Source organism: Micrasema longulum, unplaced genomic scaffold (assembly GCF_059751315.1).
Source record: "Micrasema longulum isolate JH-2025_06_02 unplaced genomic scaffold, ASM5975131v1 h1tg001975l, whole genome shotgun sequence".
In the NCBI taxonomy this organism is placed as follows: Eukaryota; Metazoa; Arthropoda; class Insecta; order Trichoptera; family Brachycentridae; genus Micrasema; species Micrasema longulum.
The window spans coordinates 43,044-56,324 of NW_028279148.1; the positions used below are offsets into that span (position 1 = coordinate 43,044).

The window sequence follows — 13,281 nt, forward strand, 5'->3', positions numbered from 1 at the left end:
GTGCTCATCTTGGAGTTCCGTGTGCGCTTGCCTCCCGTACTTGCTCCGCCAGGAGTCGTCCATACTGTCTCTGTCTCCCCGAACAGCATGCGTAGAGCAGCAGCTACCCAAACCACAAGTGTGTCGCATGCCATTTGTGTTAAACACGCATCTGTACATACCCGTTAATCTATATATTATATTCATGCCGATACACATTTTAGTTCTACATATCCCCTCTCCCGTAATACATATTGTTATGCTCCATCAGCAATAATCATTATTATTATCATTTTGACTAAAAATGTTGCTTTTTCGCAATGCTTCAGTTGTGTTTTGATTTGAATACGCTCCTTGTACGTCTAGTATGGCTCATTTTCACATGATTTGTTATTTTCATTGCAGAAAGTGTAACCACCCTCGAAACTACTGCTACCACACTGAAAATCTCCAATGTCTCTGACAAAGGTAATTATAGTATGTTTCAATTCAACAAAGATAATAGTGTCAATTGTAAATCAGTAGATTTTCATGAATTTCACGCTTCGCTTAATTTTAGTGTATGTGATATTGATACATTTGCATTTTCGTATTTTAGTTATCGAGAATGCCCCCAAGGCCAAACCTGTTTCGCCCTTTGCCAAATTTCGGCAACTGGACAAACAAAACTCCACACAATCCGCCCCAAGGTATGTCTTCAGCACTGCATATAATATTACTCGTTATATTGATTATACACTTATATATCAAACTACAGTACGCACCAATCTTACCATTATTTATCTTATTCAGTCGATCATTGCATCTCAAGAATATATTTCATTTCAAAGATTCGTTCTATTACATAATAATTATTACTCATCTGTTTACCATATTTCAAGAATTTCTTCAATAAATTAAATACACTAACATTTTGATGTTTTGAAAACAAACAATTTAATCGTAATGGTATTCTATAACTATAAATAATTCCACCACATACGAAATTATCAACTCGAATAGTGATTTTTAGTTCCCATATAATTTGGAACAGAATCATGTCAGTTACTGAATACTGGATGTGGTTAAACCTTACTTCTTACAGTGTTAAATTTATTGTTGACTTCACAGAATGTTTTATTCTTAATTTGGAACAACTTACTTTGTTATGCTCAGGTTAGGTAAGCTGGGAAACGGACTAATGCAATGAGTGCTGTGTGATGTTCAAGCTTGTCTGTAATTTGTAGTGGTTATAGCTGATGAGGTTTATGACAGACAAGTTGAGCAAGGTTAGGTTAAGTTAGCCAGGAAATGCATTGGTTTGATGAGAACAGGTAAAAGAAAGATGTTTGAGTTTGTCTGCATTTCTCACGGTTGGCAATTTGGGCGGGCGTAGCACCCCGAAGTCCCCCGGGACGCCGGGGACGCCGGGGACTCCGACGGGGGGCCCGATGTTTAAGTTCACAGACCCACAGCTGCAGGCCAGCGCCACCAATATCAAGGAACGCCTCTTGCAGTGGTGCCGAGACAAGACACAGGAGTATGAGGTACTCTTCACTTCGAGCGACCCACACCACTCGTAAACCCCACACTCTTTTTTCCCTTACTCCCAATCATTAGAATGACACAAAACATCGCTCATCAAAAGCCAGGTGAACGAATCAAGATTTTTAAAAAAGAAAGCTTCGCCATAAAAAGTGCAGTAAACAACGATAATAAATGGCTACCCTCATGGCTAAGACATTAATTTGTCCAAGGCATGATGGGGTGGGTTTCTGGGTTCAATTATCTGTGATATATATTAATGAATGTTGTGTTTCTCAACTCAGGATAGTCTGTGCTGTAATTTATCACTGTAATTGGACATATCAGCGTGTCACAATGAAAAATAATTTGCAAAGCATAGTGATAACAAATTTATAAAATCATAATAGTTTAATATTCTGAACATAATATATAATATTTTGTTTGTTTTATTTTCTTGTCTGTAAATTAGCTAAAATGTTTATTATGTAAGTTCATTTAATTCTTAGTCAGCAATGTATTGTATGGAAACATCACATGAAAATTCCTCTAATATAAATAAAAAAAGAAAATTCCTCTAATATAATATAAATAAAATATATTGATTCTACAGTCAGCAAGTTAAGAAGCAATAAATAAAAAAAGATTTTCAATGATTGATTCTCATTCACTGCATATTTAAAAAAATATTAGTCTATGTGCTATACAACAACAAAAAATAATAATTTGTTACAATACCTAATGAAGAGGAATGCAGTTAAAAATTTTCAGTCTATTAATCAAACTAGACAATTTCAGTATTGTAACTCCCTGATCAAATGATTTGACATTAGCTAAATCAATGCAATGGCTTTAAATAATCCAATTTCAACCGTTTTAAATGTATTGTGCTTTGTGTTATGTCAAAACAAAAACAGACACACAAAAATGGTGCATTTTGTGTACATCATCTTTTAAAAATATTAATTATTGTTTTGTGTCATTTTGATGACGGATTAACCTCAAAATACACTTTAATCTCACAACAGACCTAAATGCTTTACCTTGTACCTATATATATTACACATATTTAATATTCATAGACATACGTACAAAACACTTACATACAATCTTAGGTAAACTCACTGTAATGTTCATTTTAACAAAGATGTCAGAAATAGAAAATAACTTTAATTCAAAATAATTTATTGAATCAGTAAACACATTATCCCTGTTTATTTATACATCAGAATTATTTCGACTATCCCACAGAACAAAAACATACATTTTTTTTACAATATTGCATGGCATAGAAAATAATAATTGGTTTGTGAATAGAAACAACTGGTGTTATGTGACTTACTTGGTTGTTGTTTTGCTGTTAGTCCACTTGACAAATATTTTCCTAAATCAATGAGCACCCTTTTCAACGCTTTTTCATAATAATATTGATTCAACAGCGCAATCAATCAAGCAAATATTTAGCTGCAATCACCCCACGTTCCAAAGCTTATAAATGTTATGTACATTATTAATTAAGTTTATTATAAACTCCAATGAATGTCTTCAGTTAGGAATGAAAACTCCTACAGCTAATGTCAATCAACCTCCAAAGATATAAATACAGAAGTCCACAATAGATTATTGTTTCATAGTCTCTAATCATAAGTATAAATAATGCGTTCATTATACTATTAAGAGCAGAAAACCTAATGTAGCACATTCCCAACAAAGCATTTATATTAAGTGCATAAATGACCGAAAGATTTGACACTAAACTAAAATACCTTAAACAAATGAAACAAAGTGAAATCAGAATTCCCTTCTAATATCCAATTTGAGTTTGTCTCGTAAGCAGACACAAATGTGTAGAAACCCATCAACAAGATTTTTTAAAAGTGTCATCAATATTGTAAACCGTAAACAATTGAAATTTTCAAACAAAAGGTGTTCATGAATAAAACAGAAGGTCAAACTCTACCTATCAAAAAATTTATACAAAATTGAGTGATCGTTTTATTTGACATCAACTGATACACCTCCATTTTCAAGTTATTTTATTTACATTCGAGACAGGCTACACACAACTTTATATTTCAAAGAAGTGAATATTTTCCATTAGTTACATTAACTTGTCTTATTATTTCAATATTTTATTTAACAATCTTAATCGAAAACATAAATTATTACACTGTACAGTGAAACTTTCTAGAGACTGTTTATAAAGATTGATATAACACTTTTCTTAACATGATTTTAGAATGATTTGCGTCCCGTAACAACACTGACATATTAACAATACAGTATTAACACAAAATTTGTCCAAGTTATGAGAAATCGCCATCAGTCATTTAAATGTAATGTTTTTTAATGTGCAAATTCTAATCTGGTACTTTTTAATGATTTTCTTAGGTTTTCACACCCACACCATTTGTGGTTTCCGTTGCTTACAATGAAGAAATTATAACTTTTAACTCTCTAAAGTAATCTTTAAATGTTTTTTTATGAGCGCTAAATTAGAGTTAGATAATTCTTATCGTGGCCAATCTTCTTTGTCGAAGAAATCGCACGAGTGAGCTGAATAAGTTTGGCCATTTTAGTTTTGACAGGGATTTTTATCGACAAGTAAATATTCATGTAGTTTCAGGAAATTTTAGTTTTCCTTACTATTTTCTTTGACAAATAATAAGTGAACTATTAAAATGTCTACCGAAACATTTTTTTCATAAGTTCAAAAGTTTAGCCATTTAAATTTTATAAGCTCGAAATATTTCTAGCTTGTTCTATAAATAAATTCACTCAAACCCGTATAAAAAATATTGACTTATTTCTTAGGTTTCTTGTACAAATTTTAGAATCTATTTTTATATTGCACTTTTGGTGACTTTGACAAGCGTTTAATTTCTAATAATATTTGATTTAAACTTAGTCCGAACCTTGTTTAGGTTTCCATGTATATTTAATTGTTTGATGGTGAATTCTCTGCGCGTGGTACAAAACAGCACACATTGAAGAGTACCCAAGCTCAGGTGAATGTACCAAAATGTAGGACAAAGGAGGCCTCGTCTGCATATCTTGTGGGTGTTGTGATTTACAAATAATGATTAATAACATGATTTTCCATTCAAAGGCGCACTGGACTCGCACAGGAATCTGGAAGTTACTCTTCTTTGAATTTGTATTATTTCTACTACTGCATGGTCAGGGCAAAACTTCACAGCAACTTAGAAATGATAAAGTTTTATGTCCTATTCCCATATGAAACAATGTATTGTAATGATGCTTTTAAAACTATTTTGACATGCATCGAAAGACATTTCTTCATATGGACCTTATTATAGTATTATTTAAATGAATTGATGAAGACTTTCTAGGACTTCTAATTCTCCTTCATTTCCACATTGAAGTGTAGATTGGAAAAATGACTTGAAAGTGCATAAGAAGTTTATAAATTTGATATATGTGTAAGAAACTCAAATTTTAGTGTCAACATAAAACTTTACGATTACCGCTGTCTATACAGAATGTTTTATCATTTTACCAACTGTGCAAAACATAAATTTAAGTTTTTTTTTCAATTTGACTATCGGACACCTGTATTTCTTTTGTTTTTTAACTTAGATTCGATGTCTACAAGTACAAAGTCAGCCAATATACAGCCTTTAAAAAGGCTTTACATAAAAACTTTTCAAGATCAAATATTAAAGAAAGTCAATGTCGCATTTTTCACACATCTGTTGATGTTCTACAATCGCGACTATACATAAAACTCTATTAAGTTTGTAATGATTAATGTTTTTTCAATCCTAAATGTTTGTTATTATTTGATTTAGATAAAAAAATTACCCATAAACATACTTAAAATAAGGAAATTGGTTTTTAAATACTTTGACTTCAAAATGTCTGTTATTCAAATAAATTTGTATCCCGTTTTCTTGCAGGGGTTGTAATTTTATAATGTTGAATATAATTTTCTAGAAAGTCAATTAAAACAGGTTAATGATAATAACTTGTGTACTGATAATTTCTTGTGATTGCAGATTTGATTCAAAAATACCATTTTCATCTCAGTAATCAAAATTCCAAACAATGTTAAATTCTCCAATTTCTCAATTTCCAAAGTACATCAAATTTGTCACCATTAAACAAAAAAATGTTCCTAATTGAGCCATTGGCATATTAATAATGTGTATGTCTATGTGACATGCCCTGAGCCCTCAAAAATATCAATATGTTGATGTATTTGAGCTATATTAATTAATTTAAAGACGATCCTGCTTCTGTGAAGTAAATATTATCCCGTAAATTATCACTTTTAATTGCCTCAGTTATTATCAGATTTCTAAAACATAACTTTCCTTTTGACATATCCATTTTAAAACTGTTTTGAATACATCAAGGTTATTTACTTACCAAGTTCTAAAATTTAATTATGTTTAGATCAAAAACAGCTTTGTGGAGCATTTGAGTCTCACAAACTTATTGTGTTCCAGAATGTAAAGCTAGACAACTTCTCAACGAGCTGGATGGACGGTCTGGCGTTCTGCGCACTCATCCACCATTTCCTCCCTGATGCGTACGACTACTCCAAACTGGTGCCTACCCAGAGACGACACAACTTCACGCTGGCCTTCAAAGTCGCAGAGTAAGTCACAGACACTAGACAGTGATTAGCAGAATCATCTTACAGACCTTGTTCTCGCGTGACATATAGATAAATAAATTTCTGGACTTTGTTGGATATGATAACTAATTTAAACAAAACAAACGAACAAACCATCACGCCGTTTCCCCCTAGAGGTAGGCAGAGGGGATAGGATGCCATATCACTCTTTCTTTGCATACAGACCTCGCTTCCTCTACATTCATACATCTTCTCATGCACGCATGCCGATTATTCCTACTCTTGACATGTTCTTCTTCAAGTATTTGATGGACTTGGTCGTGCCATGTCTTTCTCGGTCTTCCTCGTTTTCTGCATCCATCAACATTCGCATCGTATATCCTTTTAGCCGTTCTTTCGCTGTCCGTTCGCTCTACACGTCCAAACCAACGCAGGACCCCTTTCTTGATTCTGTCGATAATGCATGTCTCAGCCTTACACAGTTCACGGATCTCGACATTTGTACACCTATCACACATCGTTTCACCACACATTCGCCTGAGGGATCGCATTTCGACAGCATTCAACCTACTTTCATTATCATTTTTCCAATTCCATACTTCGCTCCTGTACATTAGAGTTGGCACTAGAACTCCATTGTAAACTGCTAGTTTAGCGATAGTTCTGCGATAAACATTTGTTTGCCAAAGTAGATTTTTAGAAAAAAAATATATGAATCAATCTAGGTATTCAAAGTGAGGCAAAGAGTTATAGGTTAACTCAGTGGCATTTTGATATGCTGTTGGGTTAGGTTAAGTTAAGTTTGGTGATGTGTTGCCTGGTTATTGTTTCCTTTTGCATCTTTATAACATTATAAAGGACTCATTCTAGCCGGACGAAGAATACAGTTCTGTGTGTGAACTAGAACCAGAACCCTGGACGCGTGTTTTGACTCAATGATTGCACTCAGATAAAAATCGTGAATAAGGAAATCGAGAGGAGATAAGTCCGCCTCTTTGTGAAGTGGTTGGTGCGTTCGCTTACCATTCTTGAAGTCCTGTTGCTCGATTTCAGACAGGGTGGATGTGAAACATTGATTTGAAGGGTTATTAAAACTGCAATATTTCATTGTTCCTGACTGACCACCTTACCATCATGTAAGAGTTGATCGAAATACGATAGATTTAGTTTTCCAAAGCAGTGTCCTATTCACTAATGGATGCCGAAAGGGGAATGATTATGTTGATCGAAAATACATGCCATCAGCGCCGGATCTAACGCCAGTTTCCCATTATACCGGACCAGCGGATTTTTTTTTTTTTTTTACATTTTTTTTTTTTTGCACCACAACAGGCCAGGAGGCCTAATTACAGTGGTGAATTACATCACAGAGCACCCAGGCTTGAGAAAAATCACATTTTATTTTTTTTTGTATTCTCACCGGGAATCGAACCCGGAACCTTCCGTGCGTAAGTCAAGCGTCTTGACCACTACACCACGGAGGCCGCCGGATTTGCCGGACCGGTAAAAATGCCGGAAGAGCTAGTGGCTGTACAATTTATATAAGGCTATTCACATTATGCCGGATCCAGCAAAAACAATTAGCTCGATATTTTTACCGAGCGTTTTGTCACTGCGAAGCGCCGGTAGAGCACCCGGATCGGAGTAATGTGAACAAGTTTGCTCCGGTATCTATGTCCCCCGCTCTCCCTGCTCGCCCCGCTCGTGTTCCCCTCGCGTCATTTCGGCTTCGCATTCTGATAAAGGTAGACGTGTAGCATGGATATAAACTCAGACCCTTTAATTACGCTGGTCCAAGAGAGACCGGTTCTGTGGGATAAGACCGAAGACGATTATAAAGACAAAATTTTGAAGTTAGCAGCATGGCGTGAAATACTGAAACCAAACTTCGATGAAATGGAAGAAAAATAAAGGTCCGAATCCCGGCACAGGTCCGAATTCAACTAAGATGAGTACTTGACTGTCCGGTTTTCTTGTGGGATCCGGTGTTAATGTGAACACTATTGTCCGGGAGCCGGTTCCCAGCAAATCTGCCGGTCCGGCGTAGTGAGAACGTAGCCTAAGGGGTGCTAGCGCCCAGTCACTTACTGAAAAGAGACGGAAATATATGTGTTTGTAAATATTCTTCTTCTTACGGTACCTTGTCAGGTCCCCTTAACGTTGGCGATCACTACAGCGAAAGCGCCTCGGCCTGCGCTACTCTTTTATTCCGCAACCGGGCCACTGCTTGTCGGATGTACTGGCGAGTGATTCCTGGGAAAAAATGAGCAGATTGGTTTCCCATTGCTTTCTCTGGTGGATTTTTCTGTCAGGATTACCTTCCTTAAACTCGCCTTTCATCCTCTCATTATCTGTTGTGATACACCATTATGAGGGGGATCTCATTGACAATGGGTCTGCGATGTGGACGCTAATGAGTTGAACTATTCAGTAGTGTTGCCGGTGGAATGCAAATGGGCGTTTGCAGCATTTAATAGAATCACATCCTCCAGCAAGATGTGACTCACTGCGACCCTACTGACAGTTTGAACCCCGATAAAAACAAATGTCAATCAATACAAGCATATTATTCATACTTTTCTCATAAGTAAATGTCTGGTTTTTTATGCCAACTGAACCCACGGCAGGTCTGGCTCTTCATGCGATGATGGCCATGATATACATGATATTTTATTTTGGTACTTCACATATTAATTGTTATATTTTTGTTTTCCAGCGAGAAGGCTGGAATTTACCCACTTTTGGACGTGGAGGACATGGTGACCATGCGCAAGCCCGACTGGAAGTGTGTGTTCACCTACGTGCAGGCCATACACCGACGATTCAAGGAGGAGATCTGACCTGACCTCGCGGGACCTCATTCCTCCACCGGCTCCTTGTACAGAGTTGTCTATCAAATCATTCTTGTTCTATCCTTATGTTCCCTTTGTTAATAACCTTTTATTCCATTATTTCGTAAGTAATTATTTAATGTTTCATTTGTCGCCTTTTTACTTTTTTATATACTTAAATATGTTATCGCTTATAACTGTTATAATATTATTACAAGTAATACAATAAAACAAATTAACCAAATGGCATTTGAATTAGATCTTTTGTTTTGCGACGCCTCATGTTGGCAACTAAGTCCATAGACTATAATCTACGTGCGATGTTACCAGCGTTTTCTTGTCACGTGGGAGGGCGTTATTTATTACACATCTCATTTAATGATCATACTTAACTAACAATATTATTTGGATGAGTTTTACGAACAATACTTAGTTAATTTGAATTTGAATTTAATTGAACACTTTTTTGTATCTATATATTGTTGTGATGATATTAAGATTTTAATACCATGCTTAAAAGCTTGTTTATAATAATAAATGTGATTATAAATTATGTGTTTTCTTTATTTCCCATATTATTTCATCTGGTTCATTTTTATTAGGAAAAACTATATACATAAATCATTAAAAAAATAGTACATACATTTGGTTAAAGTTTTTTACAAATATAAATCATCGAGGCTATACTGACAGAATGCATTAAGGTGATTGGCAAATTGGTGAAAGGCAAAATATGAAACTAATTATTCATAGATGGCGCTTTTATTATTTTTTATTGAAAAATGCACTTTTTACGTTTATTTTCAATGGAAATTTTACAAAACATGGTTTGCGGAAACTTTACACTATTGTAACAAATACCATAACAATATGATTTGGGTCCTTTTCCCAAAATGGTGTAAAAAACAAAAAATTACTTATTTTATTAAAATTTCCATTGAAAATGAACGTAAAAATTGCATTTTTCAATAAAAATTTATAAAAGCCCCCCATCTATGAATAATTAGTGTCATATTTTCGTTTAGAATCACCTTAAGTCAACAGTCTTTGTATATTTCAAATATATAGGTGCAATATGCTGATTTCAAAATTTATGCTATGTCTAGAAATAAAGATTACTCTTTAAAAGCTTTAAAAAAATGTGGGAGAAATAATGCGTTGAAACAATAAAAAAGCTTTAAATACGATTATCTCTGAACTTGTTTTAATGACTTAATGCAGTCTGTCAGTAAAGCCTCGGATATTACAGTAGATAATATTACACAAGAAAAGAAAAGCAGAGCCCGGCAAGAAGGTAGTGAAGTGGAAAAGAGGAAAGGGAATTTTTACGATATAATCAACCTATTTGTAATTCAGTGTTCAGTTCAGTGCTGAAATTTGGCATTTACCAAAATAAATAATACAGTATTTTGTATTATGTTAATAAAATTTGTATAAAACCACTCACCGACTTATCTGTCTACCGGTTTCGAGACGTAACCCGTCTCTTCGTCAGGACAACAACACTACACCAACATGCAAATACCACTACACACCTTCACCATAGTAGATTTGCAAAAATATAAAATCTGCATGCAGGTTAGACACATGCGCCACCACCGAGGGTTAGTGACTTATGAAGCTAATATTTCAAAAGGATTAACAATCGGAAAAGGAGGAAAAAGGGAGGGGGAGGGTAGGGTGACCATTACAATGAAATATCGAATAATGGACCATATTGGAAAGTTACTTGATTATTAATTAATGGGACATTATTTTTCAAAGCCTTCTTTATGAAAAAAAATCTCCATATTATTTACTTTCAGTCCTTTATTATTTATGTGTAAAACTTGAACACCGGTATCTTTATTAAATTCATGATTTGAGTCTATAATGTGGTTGGCGAGTTCTGAGAAGTTATTATTACTAAGACATCTCATGTGTTCTTTAACACGAGTATCGAAATTTCTTGACGTTCTTCCAATGTAGACTGAAGAACAAGAATTGCAATTTAATTGGTAGACACCCGAATTATTAAATACATTTTTTTTATCTTTATTATTTAGTAAAAATCTACCTAGGTTTTATACAAATTTTACTAACATAATATTTAAATGTTGGACCACAAAGTTAATGCTTAGAATATTAATAATACAGTATTTTATGTTTGCAAAACAGTGAAAAAGGGTACAATTAAGTCAAATTAGATGTAGTAAAATTTAATTATAAGCAAACATATTAGATACTGTCTATTCTCACTATGTATGATAAATATCTGTTGTGAGGTAGGCAGCATTTATTCATTTTTATGTAATACAGCGTCTTAGTAATGTGTAGAGATGATTTAAATATGGAAAACTTGTAAACCATTTTTAGGGGTATGTAGCTCAATCACAAATAATTATCGACGTGCTAATAAGCGACGTGATAACAATTTTTCACCATGGTTGTTTATCGTATTCGCGATCACAATGGAACATCCGTGAACACCTAACATTAAATGTCAAAATATTTACCTTCGCAACATAAAATCCAGCAGGATGATGTGCAGCAGCGCAACCACATATTTGAATTTCACCGGTGTAAAATATGGAAAATACTCCAAAACAGCAATTTTTTATTTTATCATGCTAATTATTGCATTTAGCCGGCAGTTGGCAAGCCAAATGTCAGGAAAAGCAGTCGCCATAGTAATTGTAATTTAATTCTCATTTTTTTGTATTAGATACTCCTTACTATTTTGCTAATGCAATATATTGTATTATTTTTATGGTAAACGCCGATTTTTCGCCAGTGAACTGTATTTATTTACGAGGAAACCAAAAAACAAACCGACACGAGCGTTGACTTATGACCGTGATAACTTAAGCATGTTCATTATTTTTCATTGTGATCGCTCAAATGCTTAGCATGTTTTTAGCACGTCTTATTAAAACCATTTGATGTGATTTAAACCAATTGTTTCAAAGCTTTTGACAAGGTCGATCACCAAATACTGTTGACCAAACTGTCTTCGTTTGGAATTCGTAATCCATTTTTATCGTTCTTTAAGTCATATCTCAGTCAAAGAAAACAGTTTGTAAGGGTAAATAATTCCATCTCAAACAGCATTGATATATCTTCAGGTGTACCACGGGGTGCTCACCTAACTTGTTTGCTATGCAATCTATTCATCAATGATCTAAAAAATGTTTTTCTTACTTCATCAATTTGGCTGTTTGCTGACGACTCTAAGATTCTCAAACAGATTGACAGTCCTTCCGATTGTTCACTATTGCAATCTGATTTACTGTCTTTTAGCACCTGGTGCTCACCCAATAATCTACATCTCAACTTAAGTAAGTGCAAGGTTATGAGATTTGTTCGTCTGGAAAATCCAATCATATACGACTACTCACTGATCGATGAAATATTATCATCTGTGTCTAGTAAACGAGATGTAGGTATTATACTTGACACTAAACGTTCTTTTTAATTCTTATTGAACATGTTATCAATAAATCCTTAAAACTCCTTGGATTTATTAACAGAAGTACAACCGGGTTGTGGTCCTGTGGCTAGTGTCTCGGACTCACGGACCAAAGGTCTGTGGTTCGAATCCCACTCTACCCCAACTTGATTCCATTTTCTAATAGTGAGTTATTTACAACTCGTTGAAAATGGCCCTCAAAATTAAATATTTGGGTAAATCATAAGAACGCAAATATTTCTTTTTTTTTAAAAAATAAAAAAAAAACTGACTTTAAAAATATAAATATCCTTAAAACTCTCTTATGTTCCTTCGCCCGCACCTAGAGTATTCCTCTGTTATCTGATCTCCATATTATGATCTTCACATCAAAAATATTAAATCAGTTCAACATAGATTTTTAAGAAAGATGGGCTGGAGGTTGGGCTTATCCAGAGACCAATATACGTATAATGAGTTAGAAACTAGCTCAAATATATCTTTTCTTCAAGACCGTCAAAATAAATCCGACCTTTTAGTCCTATTTAAAATTCTGAACTCACTCTTTGATACGCCTGAACTACTGAGCTCAATAAAATTAAGTATCAAAACTAGAAACCTCTGACAAAACTCACTCTTTCATACCGATAACCATAGAACTAACTATTGTTTTCATTCCCCTATGCCTAGAATTTTAAGGTCTGTCAACAAACATACCAGTCTTGGTTTCTTTGATAACAAGTTGTCTTCTTTCAAACGATCACTGAATCAAATTCAATTATAAAAACCTCTCTCACCAATTCTACTATATTTATTTATTTCGACGGCTTACGCCTTTAACAAAGTGTAAAATAATATTGAAAAACAATTATAAAAAAACAAAACACCTGAACACGGTATAAAAAATATAGATATATGAAATGAAATCAGCAGAAAGT

At 34.2% G+C, this 13,281-nt stretch overlaps 1 protein-coding gene across 5 annotated transcripts in view; it reads left to right on the forward strand.

Annotated features, from left to right (window-relative positions):
• Positions 1-9,466, forward strand: part of LOC148273349 (smoothelin-like protein 2) — a 44,772-nt gene extending 35,306 nt beyond the window's left edge. For 3 of the 5 annotated variants that reach the window (XM_088238829.1, XM_088238830.1, XM_088238831.1), the window contains 5 exons: positions 385-447; positions 578-668; positions 1,355-1,505; positions 5,955-6,106; positions 8,802-9,466. Coding sequence is in view for 3 of the 5 variants with exons in the window: in XM_088238830.1 (XP_088094956.1) it covers positions 385-447; positions 578-668; positions 1,355-1,505; positions 5,955-6,106; positions 8,802-8,925 (581 nt within the window). In the remaining 2 variants the exon portion in view is untranslated. The remainder of the gene's footprint in view (positions 1-384; positions 448-577; positions 669-1,354; positions 1,506-5,954; positions 6,107-8,801) is intronic. The other 2 variants (XM_088238828.1, XM_088238832.1) reach the window with 1 other exon arrangement.
• The last annotated feature ends 3,815 nt before the right edge of the window (positions 9,467-13,281 follow it).